We start from the raw sequence: 17,262 nt of genomic DNA on the forward strand, positions 1-17,262 counted from the left end.
TCATAAAGCAAAAGTTTCGCTACCTCAGACTGCATCCGCACTGCAAGAATAATTCACTTTGACACCACTTTAACTACCATGGTTCAATGTTAGGGAATTCTGAGAATTGTAGTTTGTTGTGGCTCTGAAAGAGAAGGTGAAATGCCTCACAAAACCACAATTCCCAGAATTCCACAGCACTGAACCATGGCAGTTAAAGCAGTGTCAAACCAGATTATTTAGGCAGTGCAGATGCACCCTTAGTCACCCATGTAGATAATTTTGGATTTCATAATTCAACCTGTTACTTCCAGTTCTGTTGGAAACTAGAAATGTGACGAACAGGACTCTGGGGAAAAGGGTGTCTGTGGAAGTTACACTTTCTGGAGCTGCATAACAGTTTTAACCCAAAATGTCAAAAATACTGCATTTTAAAGACAGAATACATCATTCAAAATATAACTACCTCAATGTACTCACCAGCACATTTTGTTCTTGTTTTAAGAGCTGGTCCAGGGGATCCAGTACCTCCTTCACCTGGTCTGGTAAGCAACACACTAATTTCATATTCTGTATCAGGGTCAAGATGTCCAATTTTATAGCTTGTGGAGTCTACCGGTTGTTTATCATACCAATTTCCACTGGAGGTGCGATATTCTACTTCTCTCACAATGATGGGCCCATCTCCATTGATGGAATTAGCATTCAATTGTATCCATAAATAGGTTGCACCAACTGATGATAGCTGAGGTGGTGCAATGGGAACAGGTGGCTCTGAAATGAAAATGATAGTTTTAAAATAAAGAAGGAAATACACATCCAATAAATAAAGGTAATAAAACATTTATAATTTTACCACTCACACAAAAGATAAATCTTCACACTGTGTCTATTTCCTTTTACATAGTGTGCTCTAGTTGCCACTTGCAGGGACAGCAGATTCCATACTAGATTCATAAATATGTTTATTTCGAATTTTGAAACTGATACAGGTTTTCCTTCAGATTAATTTGGCTCTCCTATTTGCTTTGCCAAACCATTCATTTATCTTTTATTGGGACTGTAATAATACAAGGAAACAACTTTCATCTCTCAGGGTCTTTAAATACTGTTCTCTACCCCTGTAGTCTATGCCTTGTCTATTTAAACCGACTGTGGGTTACTTACTCTAATTTGTTCTCAGAAAAATCCACCAGCATCCTAATACCATTCCTTTTTCCTTTCCACTTTTTTTCTTTCCATTTTATATTCAGATCATAAACATGGTTTCCCTGCCTCCTGTTTTGTTTCCCCTGACCCATGGGCTTCTGGAAACTGATGTTCAAGAAAGCAACTTTTGCAGCCTCTCTTAGCGAGACCATTTCTCCATTATTTCCCTCATTCCTCTCACAGCACCATTAGGGTACCAGATATCCCTTAACTGAGGGTCAGAAAGCTTGTCCCTTATGGAGGTGACAATTATCATCTCTTGTAAGAGACATCCACTGTTTGAGGACTGGAATGTTTTTCCTTTTATACAGACTGAACAATGCCCCAAAAGATCTTGTATCTTGGGCCATGGGCCCTTCATAGAAACAGAAATGTATGCATCATATAATTTATGAATGTGGACAATATACTTTTTCAATATCAGCCTTGAATGACATGAATACCGACAGTTCTTTGTTGCTATTTTGAAAACCTGGGAACACTAAGATCCACAGCATACATTACCACATAAAGAAGCAGTACAAGAGCTTGTATAAGAAAAAAATATGCTTGGCTTGCAAACCTATAGTGGAAAAGAGGGGAAAATGAAGTGACCGTTAGCTGGGCTTAGAATCACTGACTTGTACCTAACTCAACAATCCTTTGGTTTTTGGCTTCCACCTTATGAATTAAAACCTACTCTTCATCTCTGATCTTCCAAAATAATTATTTCCAATTTAACTACCCTTAAAATAAATTTAAAAGACTATCTTGCCTTGCCTAAAAGGAAGACCAGGTAAAAACAAATAACTCTGTTTCAGCTATTAACAAGTGTATGGAATTGTACATAATAAAAAACATGGAATCTCTTTTCTTATAATAGATATATAATTAATTGCATACATATATGCATACTATCATTGAATGTTTAGCTCATAATTATGTAATGCCTTTAGTGCAGATATTTTTAACAAGCAAAGAGATATAGATACAGTGCACCCATGTTATACGCAGCTTACAGCATACGCTGAAAGCAGCGTGGGAGTGCGTGGGGCGCAAAGGGCAGCGCGTCCCATTTGGATGAATGGGCCGTGCGCCCTTGGTGCGCAAGCACCACCACATGCACAATCCCCATTCACTTGAATGGGACTTGAGCATGTGTGGAATTTATTTATTTATTTATTTAGGTATTTATATCCCGCCCTTCAGTCCTAATGGCTCTCAGGGCGGCTTACATTTATTATTTTTAATCAGACAGTTCCCTGCCCGCAGGCTTACAATTTGGCTTACACGGGGGGGGGGGGGGGGGTCCCAGAACAGATCCCCCGCATAAGCCAAGGGCGGACTGTACAAATAATCCTTTCAACCATCACTTTGTAATATTAGCCTAGCCAAAAGTCATTACATTATGCATTAAATTATATACCGTATATAATCGACTTGTAATATTTGAAAACTGAGAAGGCTGGATCCTTACATGTCTTTCTAGTGTTTCTCACACCTGCTTAAACTTAGAATTATTCTTAAATTATGGCACTCAGACAGTAAACATCACAGATCAAATGATACAGAAAATGTTCTGTCACTAAAGGAAGAGCATTACATATCTCTACATTAATGAGCTATTGTCACTGACTCCCACATGATAAAAATGACAAATCGGGAAGCAACTCCTATAAAGTTCTTATTATTGTTGCTCAATACAGACTGCTATATTGAGCACAGCATATAGCCATTTTTAAATATTGTGCATGTATAATATCTCCATCAACATGTGCCACTAGAATAGCTTAACCGTTTCACCATTTACCATATATACTCATCTATAAGTTAAAAAATTTATGCCCAAAAATTGACCCCCAAATCCCAGGTCACTATGGAAATGTGGTAGCAGTTCTTTCAGATTTTTGTACGAGGTGCGGAGAGGAGTTTAGCAAGAGCCAAACAGAAAGAGTCCTGGGTGATTGATTGATTGATATTGCTGCTGGTTTAAGAGTCACCCTCCCACCCGTGTGTCTGGCTGAAACGAAAGCTGAAACAATGAAGAAAAGCTTCAATGAGTGTCCGTCCCTCTTGCCATACATGCACACACACAAACACACACACTGAAGGAGCCTCCAAGTTTTACCCTCAACCTATCCACGGGTCATTGCAAAATCCATAATTTTGGCCCCAAAACCTTACCTCAACTTATACATGAGGTTGACTTATAGTTGAGTATATACAGTAACAACTCACTTAACTACAAAGGCTCTATTATATATAAGCAAGTACTTTATGTACAATTTAAATAACCGTGGCTTGACTCAGACTGACTTAGCTTTACTTTAAATCATTAGTATGTTTTTTCAACAAAAACATAAAATAGAACTTAAATAGAACATCCTGAGGCATTTATGTAGCCATGCTGAAATAACAGTTAATTGCATTCAGATTTCAAGTGCTGGTAAATACTGTTGAGCTACTATTCAAAATTCAAGCTCAGGATTGAGGTGACAAAGGTTAGTGGTTATAGTAATTCATTTCAGGCCATTCAGGTATTTTAAATAGGCCTTATTTTAATAGTATTTCTTCCCTAAAGGTATTTTCTGTTCCTACATATTTTGAGTAACCTTAAAAACCTGTATTTAATTGCTAGTTTTGTCAAATAACTAATACATTTTAGGGTTCAAACCAGAATAATATGAAATTTGGCTTAAATAAATCCAGTGTAACTCAAATCAGACAAGAAAACATGGAAATGCTATCACTTAAACACAATTCAGAATAGGTCTAAGCAAGGCGGATTAAGAAAATAAGGTCAGCCAACTGTTTTGTAAGTAACCATTAAGGAACACAAACTATTAGGAGTTTTAGGGATAATGATACAGTATTAATCTAGCTAGCTGAATATTTAAATGAGTGAGTGAACAAATATGATACAAGAGATGAAGTGGTTTTCTTGGAACAGAGAGATCTCAGTTCAAATTCCTACTAATAAAGCTAATTGCACTATAGTCACAGATCACTGTTATCTAATCCAATATTATCTGGGAATTTATGAGATAATCCTCCATGCATAATAGAGTGCTAGGAAAATAGATGTTACTAAAGCAAGTAGCTTCAGGGGTCAAACAGATGGAGCAAAAAAAGTGGCCAGAGGCCATTCCTGCCCCAATCGCTGCAGGGCCGCATCAACTAGACACCGCAGTTCCAAGGCTGGCCACTGCAGTGGTCCCAAACAGCTTTTTGCTGTTCCTTTTGCAGCTGGGTTTGGGCCGCCATAAGCAGCCTCAGAGCAACTTCTGGGCAGTTTGGGGACATGCACTATTTAGACGCCATGCCCTTAAAGCGCCTGGAAGGTGCTTTACTTGGTCCATCTGTTTCAGGCCATAATCATTGAGAATGAGAAAAAGAGAGACTCTCTCAAACACAGAAAGATAAATAAGTTTATTATTTTAAATATTCATTCTTAAAATTGTTCATAGTCAAACTGTATGACTTTAATATTTTCTTGACCTTTGCCACAGTTTTCAAAACACTTTTTGCCCTCATATTTGTACATCATTCTCTATTATATAGGTCCTTGGCATAAGGAGTGCTATTTGAAGTGCTAAATCTTCCATTTGACAACATGAAGAAAAATAAGCCATGGTACAGATGGTTGCCCTCCCATGCCCTTACTTAAAAACCTAACAAAACTCCTTCTAGCCAGTCTGACACCTCGCTTTACCTGGTATGAACTCAGTAAGTACTTTGAACTCTGTAATAATCTGATATCTTCTCAGACAGGCTCATTCCATTCCTTTAAATCTAATCTATGTAGCAGCTTACCACCATTAGGAATGTTCATTAAATGGCGTGTATATACAGTACTAATTTACTTCTCCTAGTATATTTAATTCATTCTTGTTGCTGTTTTCCTATTCTGGGGTGAGGTTTGGAGGCAATGCACAATCATTTTCTGGCACCTAATAGAAGAGAGGTGTTGGTTTTTTTTTTTTTTTTTTTTGCTTGTTTTTTCTTGTGGAGTAAGGTTGTTTGTTTATTTTTACAATAAATAGGTGATCTGACAAATTCAGTTCCATGGCTTGGATTAGATGAACTGACATTTTAAACCAGTTCCCTGACAAAAAAATAGCTGAAGATATTGTGTGGGTGGAACATTCAGAATGACAACCAACCAACTCTATTCACACTCCCCTGTCAGAATCAATATTTGGGTTAAATTGAAAACATTTCTTTTAAGGATTCATTTAAATTGTCCAGTCAACATTTTGATTAGCTGTTATATAAAAAGAAATGCCTATAAAATGCCATTTGACATACAGTTGTGTTGGCCCTTCACAGATCATTTAAGGGCATGTTTTTCAAAGCCTAGCAGTATTGATATGTACATCAATTTACACTTAATTCAAGATGGTGCCATTCTTAAAAAAAAAAGCCAACTCTGCACTTATTTACAGCATTCCAAGTGAGTGTATAAAGATGGGGATGAATACATTTGTAAGTATATAGCCAGGTTTTGCTTAAAAGCATGTGTAGATGGAGAGGAAGGGAATAGGAAATGTGCTGAAGAGAAGCAAATATCTCAGCATAAGTGACAGAAAAGGTAAAATCTGTGCTACATCTGCATCTTTGTAAAGGGATGGTGCATGGCCTTGAAGCTGGGATTCTCTGAAAAATCCACTCTTCCACTGGCTTAAGAGTATATGCCTCCTGATGTTACAAATATTTTTAAAAACCAAAGATAGAGGCATTTAATATAAGAATGATAAAAAATATCGCTTCGGCAGAATGAAAACATGTTTCTGCTTGCTTCAAACAATTTTCTGTATGTGAAAGGAAAATGTGTCTTTTAAACTATAAGGAGATAATATACATTAAGTAGGGGCTTAGTAATTAAAGAGATACAAAAAGGGGAAAGAAACTTTTTCCACTTCCAGTTTTCATCTGCTATTTGACTTGAATTGATTTATACTCCTGAAAGCATACCTCAAGTATTTTAAAATATAAACAACTTAGAGCCATTTTACATCTATGCATGATCCAGCTAGATGGGTGTATAGCAAGGCTCTGGTTAGATAAGCATATAGCCCAAAACCAACTGTTAGCCCCATTAGGACAGACCCACTGAATCAATGGGATTTTTGTATCAACACCTATGCAAATCCATTTGAATACATGTGTCTACTCTGATTTAGAATAAGCTTATATTGGAGACAAAATACTGCGTGCACTGACCTCCTAAAGAACTATTGTAAATTTGCTCAGAAAACACTTCTGTCACATTCATTCGTGGCTCAGTTTGTAACTAATAGCATACACCTTGCATGTTTTCCTTTCCCTTTTAATTTTTGCTGCAGTAAAAAAGAGAGAAACTAAAGTTTTAAACGGAACATGTATAATAAATGGAAAAATGGGGAAATCGCCTAAGAGGAATTCAAGCAAATAGCGAACATGTGTAGTGGTAAAGTCAGAAAAGCTAAAGCACAGAATGAACTCAGGCTTGCCAGAGAGGTTAAGAACAATAAAAAGGGCTTTTTTTTTTTTATATGTCTGCAGCAAAAAGAAGAAGAAGGAAACGGTAGGGCCACTGCATGGAGATGGCAAAATGCTAACAGTAAAACGAAGAATTACACAACACCTTCTATGCCTCAGTCTTCTCAGAAAAGGAAAAGGGTGCTCAACCTGAGGATAATAGAGCAGAGGACAGAATAGGGGAATTTCAGCACAGAATAAGTAAAGAGATAGTACAGGAATATCTGGTTAATCTAAACCAGTGGTTCTCAGCCTTCCTAATGCCATGACCCTTTAATATGTCGTGGTGACCCCCAGCCATAAAAATATTTTCATTACTATATGCAAATATGTGTTTTCCAATGGTCTTAGGTGACCCCTGTAAAAGGGTCATTTGGCCCCCAAAGGGTTCTGACCCACAGGTTGGGAACCACTGATCTAAACAAATATAAATCTCCAGAACCAGATGAACTACATCCAAGGGCATTAAAAGAGCTGGCAAATGTAATATCGGAGCCATTGGCAATAATCTTTGAGAACTCCTGGAGAACAGGAGAAGTCCCAGCAGACTGGAAGAGGGCAAACGTTGTCCCCTTCTTCAAAAAAGGAATAAAGAGGATCCAAACAATTATTGTCAAGTTAGTCTGACATCAATCCCAAGAAAGAATCTGGAGCAGATCATTAAACAGAGAGTCTGTGAACATCTAGATGGCAATGCCATAATCACAAAAAGTCAACACGGGTTTCAGAGAAAGAAGTCATGCCAGACAAATTTAATCTCTCTTTTTTTAATAAAATTACCAGCTTGTTAGATGAAGGGAATGTTGTGGATATAGTATAACTTGATTTCAGTAAGGCTTTTGACAGGGGTCCCCATGACATTCTTGCAAACAAGCTTGTAAAATGTGGGCTAGACAAGGAAATTGTTACATGGATTTGTAATTGGTTGACCGGCTGAACAATGGCTCCTTTTCATCCTGGAGAGAAGTGACCAGTGGGGTCCCACAGAGTTCTGTCCTGGGCCCAGTGCTGTTCAACATCTTTATCAATGACTTGGATGACAGAATTGGGGGTATACTTATCAAAGCATGCAGATGACACCAAATTAGGAGTAGCAGCTAATAGCCCTGAGGACAGCATCAAATTTCAGAATGACCTTAATAGATTAGAAAGCTGGGCCAAAGCTAACAAAATGAATTGCAACACAGAGAAATGTAAGGCACTGCACTTAGGGTGGAAAAATGAAATGCACATATATAGGATGGGGGACACCTGGCTGAACGAGACTACATGTGAAAGGGATCTAGGAGTCCAAATAGACCACAAATTTAACATGAGTCAACAGTGCGATGTGGCAGCTAACAAGGCCAATGCGATTTTAGGCTGCATCAATAGAAGTATAGTGTCTAGATCAAGGGAAGTAATAGTGCCACTGTATTCTGCTCTGGTCAGGCCCCACCTGGATTATTGTGTCCAGTTCTGGGCACCACAATTTAAAAAGGATGATGAGAAACTGGAATGTGTCAAAAAGAGGGCGACCAAAATGGTGAAGGGTCTGGAAACCATGTCCTATGAGGAATGACTTAGGGAGCCTGGAGAAGAGAAGGTTAAGGGGTGATATGATAGCCCTGTTTAAATACTTGAAGGGATGTCATATTGAAGAGGGAGCTAGATTGTTTTCTGCTGCTCCAGAGACTAGGACCTGGAGCAATGGATGCAAGCTACAGGAAAAGAGATTTCACCTCAACATTAGGAGGAACTTCCTGACAGTAAGGGCTGTTCGACAGTGGAACAGACTGCCTCAGAGTGTAGTAGAGTCTCCTTCCTTAGAGGTCTTTAAACAGAGGCTGAATGGCCATCTGTCAAGGATGCTTTGATTTAGATTTCCTGCATGGCAGGGGCTTGGACTGGATGGCCCTTGCAGTCTCTTCCAACTCTATGATTCTATCTGTCCAAATTTCTTTTAAACTAACCAGAGCTTTGGATTTCACACGAAGTCTGGTTAGTTTAAATCAAGGGTTGGCAACTTGCAGCCATCCGAATGTTGTTAGACTTTAACCCTGGTCCGCCCTACCCCTTGTAGCCAAGGCTGAGAAATTATGGGAATTGCAGTCCGATAACATCTGGAGGGCAACAAGGTAAACATCTTCGTTTAGACTATGGTTAGATAAAAAGCCATGTTTGATCCCAGTTTGGGATCCTGGGTTGTCCGTGTCAATCCTGGGTTGTCCAGGTCAATCAGTACCCTGAATTCTGACAGGAACGAGGAACCATGGTTATCTTAAGAACAGAGATGAAAGCATCAAAAAATTTTGTGACTCTGGCACTGAGGGGAAAGGGAGTATGTGAACCTAAGCTCCTGAGTGCAATGTAAATTAAAGTGCAATGTCTGAAAAGTCCTATCATATACTTACTTATCTTTATGTAATAATAATTATTTCTATCTAAGAAATACATTATATGTCAAGAGGCCCCAAATCACAACAAAATACATTAAACAATATTTCTATATGAGACACCAAAATTATTTTAACAAATAAAATAATTTAGCTATTAGTAATAATTAAGCTGAAATAAGAGGGGGAAACCCTCTATAAATCTCTAATTTCAACTCACTGGTAACGTGACAAATTAAAAACATACGCTTTAGTGAAAATATGCAGTTTTCTGGGAGACATAATTAAACAAATGTAAATCCTGTGTAACTGCCTATCATTAACAGTGTAAATGAGTTTAAAGAATCCATTATGTTGTTATTTAAATATAATGTGTTTCAAGGTCACTACACTGTTTAAAATGGGCTTTTCAGGTTACAAGGAATGACCTGCATGAGGTCTCATAAAAGCTATGGCACAATCAACAGGGATTACCATAATTACTTCATCACACTACAAGTAGCTAATGGGATTACACCCTAAGGGTAAGCAATTATTCGCTGTACACAGTGTAAATGTGCTGAGAAAGGTGGATAAGAGCAAATATTACAATGCCTTGATAAATAAGTTCATACATGGTAGGATCAAGGTCAACAGCAGTATGTTGCTACAACTTTTTTTTAAAGACTGCAGACATTTTCTTTCAATCTCTCTATAATAGGCCTATAATTCTGTTCTTGCTTTCTTATCTTCTTCCTTTTATAAGAGGTGTGATATTATACACACACACACACACACACACACACACACACACATATATATATAGAGAGAGAGAGAGGGGGAGGGAGGGGGGCAGGGAAATGTCTAATTTAAAACAATGTAAGCCGCACTGATAGCCTTTTGGCTGAAGAACAGGGTATAAATACTAATACTAATAATAATGTGTCTTGTACAGAAATCTCCCTCCAGAATTTTTATTTCTGTTTTGTCTTCTATATATGCAAGTTTTAGTCATTTGCAGCAGTCACTGAAAGTACCATCAAAGAATATATATATATATATATATATATATATATATATATATATAATATCAATTGGGATTAGCAGGATAAACTTTCAATATTGTTTACTCTTACTGTACCATTACATCATAGGTCAAGAGTTACATCAGTTTTGTCCCTTGTTCTTCTACCAGCATAGACATTTCATGGACAAAATAGACCAAATGCTTCCCCTTTGACAGTTCAACTGTTTTCCACTTTCCACAACTCCCTTTTCTGTTTGAAATATCACACCAGGAAAAAATGTTCAGTTTTCATTTCATCCTAAAATCTGAAGGTGTCTCTTTGCCTCATCAGAATGTACTGTTGCAGCTTTTGGCAGCTGAGCATATGTTAACTGAACACACTGCTGGCCAACAGTTTAGGGCTGTGGCTTCTATTTTATAAATGGCAGCTCTGATAGTTTAAGAATATGAAGAGATATCCATTGGAAGTTCAAAGAAGGTAACAGTCATCAGGGGAGGAGAGGGGGAGGGAAAAACAGCAAAAATAAACTCCCAAAGGTTTGGACTTCTGAAAGAAAAACTTCTGAGATTTCCTATCCAGAGTTAGCTGGGGAGGGCTTTGTGCTATACAAGCTGTTCTCTGGAGATCTACTGCCGGCTCAAAGTATGTTTACTAGCTTCCAATATGTTCAGCTTGTGTATTTGTAAATAAAATAACTACTAAAAGGACACCATATGTCTCCAGTGCTGTCAAGCAAAGGATACTAATCCCTGTAGTACATCTCCTAGAATTTTTCACTCTTTGGAAGTGGGAGAACATCACAGTATGATTTCACCAGGGATAACGAGATGCAAATGTGTCCCATACTGCAGTAACTTTATTTGATAAGCTTCAGAAAAAGATTTATATTGATCCTGAATGTGCACTACATTCACAATACAGATTAAGAAGAAATCAACATTCATTTCTTTTAACAACTACATATCAACACTGTCTTCCAGACTGCATCTTACAAACAAATTCAAAGTTATAAATAATTCTTTCTGTATACAGTACTTCAAAATGGCTTTAAATTGCATTTCCTTTATAACTTATTAATATACACATGGGCCGCATCCGCACTGCAGAAATAATCCAGTTTGACACCACTTTAAGTGGCCTGGCTCACTGCTATGGTATTCTGGTAACTATAGTTTTGTGAAATCTTTAGCTTTCTCTGTCAATGAGCTCCAGTAACACAATGAACGGCGGTTCCCAGAATCCTATAGCACTGAGCCATGGTAGTTAAAATGGTGTCAAACTGAATTATTTCTGCAGTGCAGATGCAGCCATAAAGATTCACTTCCCCAAGTCCATCATATTCTTCATGTATCATGTGTGCAATAAGCAGTTGTCAATTCACAGAAACAAAAATGACAACTTCTGCATATACAATATTCTATGTTTGTTTCAAAGCTCCAAGGGTTTTGAATCGTGTTCAGAGTTAATGAATTTGCAGTATCGACCCTTGCCATTCATGGTTGACCGTTCAAGGAGGTTATGCAATAAAAATATTTTACAACATATAATTAATGCATCCTTCAGGGAGGGTAAATTTCTGGAAAAACTCAAACAAGCAGTGGTTAAACCACTTCTGAAAAAAAAACCCTCCCTTGATCCCTTAATTCAAAATAACTACAGACCGGTCTCCCTTTTACCATTCTTGGGCAAGGTGATCGAGAGGGCAGTTGCATTGCAACTCCAAGCTGTCTTGGATGAAGCCGATTATCTAGACCCATTTCAAACTGGCTTTAGGGTGGGATACGGAGTTGAGACAGCCATGGTCGCCTTGGTTGATGATCTCCGTCTGAGCACTGACAGGGGTAGTGTGGCCCTGCTGGTGCTTTTGGACATCTCAGCGGCTTTCGATACCATCAACCATGGTATCCTTTTGGATCACCTGAGGGAGTTAGGTATCGGGGGCACTGCACTCCAGTGGCTCCATTCCTACCTCTTGGGCAGGTCCCAGATGGTGGTGCTGGGGGACAGTAGCTCTTCAATAAGAGAGCTGACATCTGGCATTCCTCAAGGCGCCATCCTGTCCCCCATGCTGTTTAATATCTACATGAAGCCGCTGGGAGAGATCATCTGGAGACAAGGGGCATGGTGTTATCAATATGCACATGACACTCAAATCCATTTCTCTATGTCTCCGACTGTTGCAGTAACGGAGGATGGTATCTCCCCTCTGAATGCCTGCCTTAAGTCAGTAATGGGCTGGATGAGGGAAAACAAACTCAAGCTGAATCCAGAGAAAACAGAGGTGCTGGCGATAGGTCCCCCTGGACCGGGAAGGGAAATTTGTCCACCTGTCCTGGATGGGGTATGCAGCTTGAGGGTACTCCTGGATTCATCATTACAGCTGTCATCGCATATTGATGCGACAGCCAGGAGTGCCTGTTATCAACTTCGGTTGATACGCAAGCTGCGTCCCTGTCTGGAACAGAGGGACCTTGAAGCAGTGGTACATGCACTGGTAACCTCTCGTCTTGATTTCTGCAATGTGCTCTACATGGGGCTACCCTTGTACCAAGTTCGGAAGCTTCAATTAGTTCAAAATATGGCAGCCAGACTGGTCACTAATACATCTAGATTTGACCACATTACACTGGTACTAAAATCACTTCACTGGCTGCCCATTAGCTTCCGGGCACAATACAAGGTGTTGGTTATTACCTTTAAAGCCCTACATGGCTTGGGCCCGAGTTACTTGTGGGAACGCCTCTTCCTACACAATCCGCCCTGCACTTTGAGAGTTTCAGGAAAAAACTTTCTGGAAATACAAGCCACCAGATTGTGTATAACCTCTCAAAGAACTTTCACTGCTGTTGCCCCTAAATTGTGGAATAGCCTGCCGGAAGAGATCCCTCTAACTACCATCTTGGACACTTTCAGGAGGGCTGTCAAGACAGAGCTCTTCCGGCGGGCATACCCTCCTGATCTTAATTAAAACACCATGTTATCTGTCAGATTGATTCCCTGTAATTGACCACTGTAGCATGTTTTGAATTTTTACCGTTCCTGGATTGTGATTGTACTTTAAGTATTGTATTTGATGGTATTGCATTTTATGATTGTATTTATGGTTTTATCAGGTTGTAAACCTGCCTCGATCTGAAGGGAGAGGCGGGGCAATATAAATAAAACTATTATTATTATTATTATTATTATTATTATTATTAGATTTGCAGTCTTGATAGTGGACCAACAAGGGAAAACTGGAGTTTGGATGAACTCCAGATTACATATGACAAGCACTATGCTGGCATATGCTGGTCAACTGCTCCTACTTGCAATGGGAATGGCTCATCACACCAAAGGCTTTCTATCTGTAGTTTATAATTCCTGTGGTTGATCACAGCTCCTGCTCTAGTCTGTATCCCTATCAATAAACCAAGAAAACTACCCTCACCCCGACCTGCCCCACATCCTCAGACAAACCCTGGACTGTTTTTCTGCTTTGCTGGAAGAGGAACAAACCAGGGGAGCAGCTGTTTATTCCCAGTTCAGGATAAACAAGCAAAATCCTGAAGATTGTTCAGCCACTCCCACTGAAAGCAGGAATGCCTGAGTCATATACACCACTGTTTAGTCAATTTACCTGTCTACAGCAATTTTGGGGTTTTGTGTTTCCTTGACTTATTGTGCTGTGAAAATTGGACCACTTTGCCCTATATGAACATATTCAAGAGTTGGTGAAATACCTTTCACAATCAATTCCGCATAATTTGACACTCCTACTCCTCCTTCTGTGCGAATCATACACCGGTAATTGCCTGCATCCCGTTTGGTAGCATTCACCACACTGAAGGAAGCTACAAATCGTCGATCATTGAAAATTTTCATGTCCTTCAGAGGTGCATCTCGTACAAGCAGACCCTGATGAAAAACAAATGCAAAACTCAGTATTAAATTTTAAAAGAAATTATTGCTGGAAAGACGTTGCATTTGTCAAACACTGTTCAATAAGAATTAAATTAAAGCTGACATCGAAATTAGCACATATAATACTTATTTTCAGTTTGGATGAAACAATTAATTAACACACATCTAAAATATCTAGCACCTCTTTTAAGTCACTGCAGATCTTGTATTAAACAAAGAAATGATGGAAGTGTGCTTTTATAATTTGTTCTTGCAGTACAGAACAAATTAGCTGTATTCAAACAAAGATGCTGAACAGTTCTAAAACTTGTGCCACCACTTTCCTTTGGCTTGTTAAACTGTTTTGTCCCAGTTTTCACTGTTGCATAAAAATTTTGTAGATCTCTGTCTTAGAGGATGAAAAATGTGGCAATTACCAGGCTGGCTTTGAACAGACTAGATTAATACATATGATTATCTACAGGTATTACAGAAAAGAAAAGGAAGAGAAAGCACCTATACTGAGGTGCTGGGGGCAGGGAGCTCTCTCAGGTTTACATAAATGTGATTTATTAGACCCAATGCATTTCAGGAAAGGTCTTCTTCAGAGGTAATATGTGCTGGGTCTAGATAATAAATCTATGTGAACCTACAAACTCCCTCCTTTTATTCATATATGTGCATTTTAGCCTGTATTTCTGCAAATGCACTCAGAATTGTTTCCAATGAAATAGCAAATGACAATTAAAACAATAAAACAGACAATCACAACAAAACAGGGGTCAGTAAAGCAACAAAATAAAATGCCACAATAAAACTAATACACTGTAACACATTAAAAGTCTTGGACAAATCAATAGATTTCCACCTTTCATCAGAAGGAAAACAAAGACAGGAAAAATGTATCTCAAAAGGAAGAGTCTTGCACAGATGTCATGCCACAACATAAAAGGATTTTTTCCATTATGACCTGCCTTATTTCTAAAGGTTGAAGGACTCAGACTAGCCTGAGATGTTGATCTTAACAGCTTGGCACATCCATATGGAAGAAATGGCCTTCTCAGTAGCCAAGTCCCATGCCACTTAGAGCTTTGTCAATTAAACCAGCACTGTTCATTCTACTCAGAAATGGGCAGGAAGCCAATTAAACACTTCAAAACCTGCAAGATGCATTTCATATATTCAGAAGCAATTAATAATTGTTCTGTCATCTTTGAAGAAGTCTTCAGACCTAGTCCCACATGCAGTGCACTGCAGTATCTAGAGAAGATGCACTATAGCTACATCCAACATCCTTTCTTCATGTTGTCACAGTTTTGCAAACAGTGTGCTAAAAAAAATCAGAAGCTAATGAATTAGTTTTGAGTGGGACAGTCCCTCTATATCTATTTTTTTTTAAAAATAACAATTAATAGTTATAATTTCCATCTTCACAAAAAAGGTAATTAGTTGTTGATACAATAACATTTTTAGAAATAATCCTTTACTTCCCTACTTCTCGAAAGTAGTTAGAATGTTAACTTTAAGTTGATCTGCTGATTTCATGCAAAAAAACAAAAAACCATATTCTTGCTCACCTTCTTTTTGTCTAAACACCTACCACAATCAGCATCAGGCACAGCACAATCCAGTATGTGAAACAATGCTATCTTTCTTCCACCATTTAGTGAAGTCATAAGTAGAAAACTAAGTAAACGTTACAGTTATTGTGCAAAAACAACAATGTTGTCCTGTGTTAAAACTTAATCATTATGTAACGTACCATTTTACTACACTACCCTCTTATAGCACTGCTATTCCACTTTGACTGCTCTGGCTGCCTCCTGTTACATTCTCAGGCTTGTAGTTCACTGAGGCCTAAGAGCTCACTGGCCGAGAATTCTAAATGCCCCTCCATAAACTGCAAATCCCAGAATGAATCAGGAGGCAGTCAGTGCAGTTGAAGTACAATAGCAGTTTTTGGTGGGTTTTTTGGGCGATGTTATAGAAAAATGTATTCCTGAGGTTTCACCAGCATCTGAAGATGCCAGCCACAGATGCTGATGAAACATCAGGAATAAACTCTTCTACAACATGGCCACATAGCCTGAAAAACCCACAAAAAACTATGGATGCCAGCCATGAAAGCCTTCGACTTCACATTGGAATAGCAGTGCTATAAGAGTGTGGTGCAGTAATCTAGTTAGTTATATCTCCATATATAACTTTACTTCCAAGCTCTTCTTCTTTCTACTATCACATGTTATCTAAGAGAAGACCTGTAAACAAGAGAAGGATGGAGATGATGCAGAATACATCAATATATCCTTAAAACTGGTATGTTTACTGTGGAAACTGCATAGGCAGGGGAAAAATCTCTTTTGAGAATTAGGGACTGTACGATTAAGAGCACATCTGAGCATACCCATTTTTTTCCTACTTTATCACAATGGTGATATGCTTTCAGAATTTCCTCTTCATCTTTAGACAGAAATTAAGTTTTAAAAGTATGTATAAAATCTGAGAACCTCAGTTTGTGAATTGGAAAGAGCAAGCCCTGCCTTTTGTTCCACAAAACAAAACAGAGAACCTATTAAGGAAATGCTGAATTCAGTCCATTAATGACGGTATTCAGACAGCAACATGTTGAAAGTAAACTTAATGTGCTATTTATAGCTTTTGGAAAGCTTCAAATAATGTCAACATTAAACGGACTCTTGTACATAATTCATGAGGAAAAAGTCAAGGTTGAACAGGGCATTACACCAAAGTAGTTCCATATTAAGCAATAAATAAGAAATTTTAATTTCTTTAATAAGTACAGCATTAATGAAAACATTCAACTTTTACAAGTGATTTTATGGCATGGCCTATTTAGAACAGTGTTGAAATAAACCACTATGGAACACAAGGTGCTGGGCTTTGACCCCTGCTGCTAATAAACCTCAAGGACACACTGTAAAGCCTGGGTTTCCCCTAGCAAAAGGAATGGCGGTCAGCTCTGTCTTACAGGGTTGTTGTTAATCATAGTCATTTTATACAAGGCTTGACTGGTAAATGACATGCAATCTTCACACAGAAACAGATATATGTACACCTTCCAGTGGCTAACATAACATAAATAATTTATTACAGGAGGATGGATTTAGCTTACACTTTCTTCTTCTTGCAAGAATAAACTGCAGTTTCCAGAATATGTTTAAGTATTTCTGTTTTGTTAGTCATTCTAATAAGTATATACTCTTAAAGAACTGCATCCTTCTGAAATGCAACACCCACAGCCTTTACCTCAATAAGCTTTAATGCCTTAAAAGCAATGCCTGCCTGCCTGC

The 17,262-nt window shown here is 38.4% G+C and overlaps 1 protein-coding gene across 1 annotated transcript in view; it reads right to left on the reverse strand.

The window, feature by feature from the left end:
• Positions 1–330: 330 nt before the first annotated feature.
• LOC121917345 (receptor-type tyrosine-protein phosphatase mu-like) overlaps positions 331–17,262 on the reverse strand; it is a 260,440-nt gene continuing 243,508 nt past the window's right edge. The window contains exons 6-7 of the mRNA XM_042443250.1: positions 13,792–13,966; positions 331–753 (exon numbers count right to left, since the gene is read on the reverse strand). Coding sequence (XP_042299184.1) covers positions 431–753; positions 13,792–13,966 — 498 coding nt within the window. The 3' untranslated portion in view covers positions 331–430. The remainder of the gene's footprint in view (positions 754–13,791; positions 13,967–17,262) is intronic.

Source organism: Sceloporus undulatus, unplaced genomic scaffold, assembly GCF_019175285.1.
Source record: "Sceloporus undulatus isolate JIND9_A2432 ecotype Alabama unplaced genomic scaffold, SceUnd_v1.1 scaffold_15, whole genome shotgun sequence".
Classification (NCBI taxonomy): Eukaryota; Metazoa; Chordata; class Lepidosauria; order Squamata; family Phrynosomatidae; genus Sceloporus; species Sceloporus undulatus.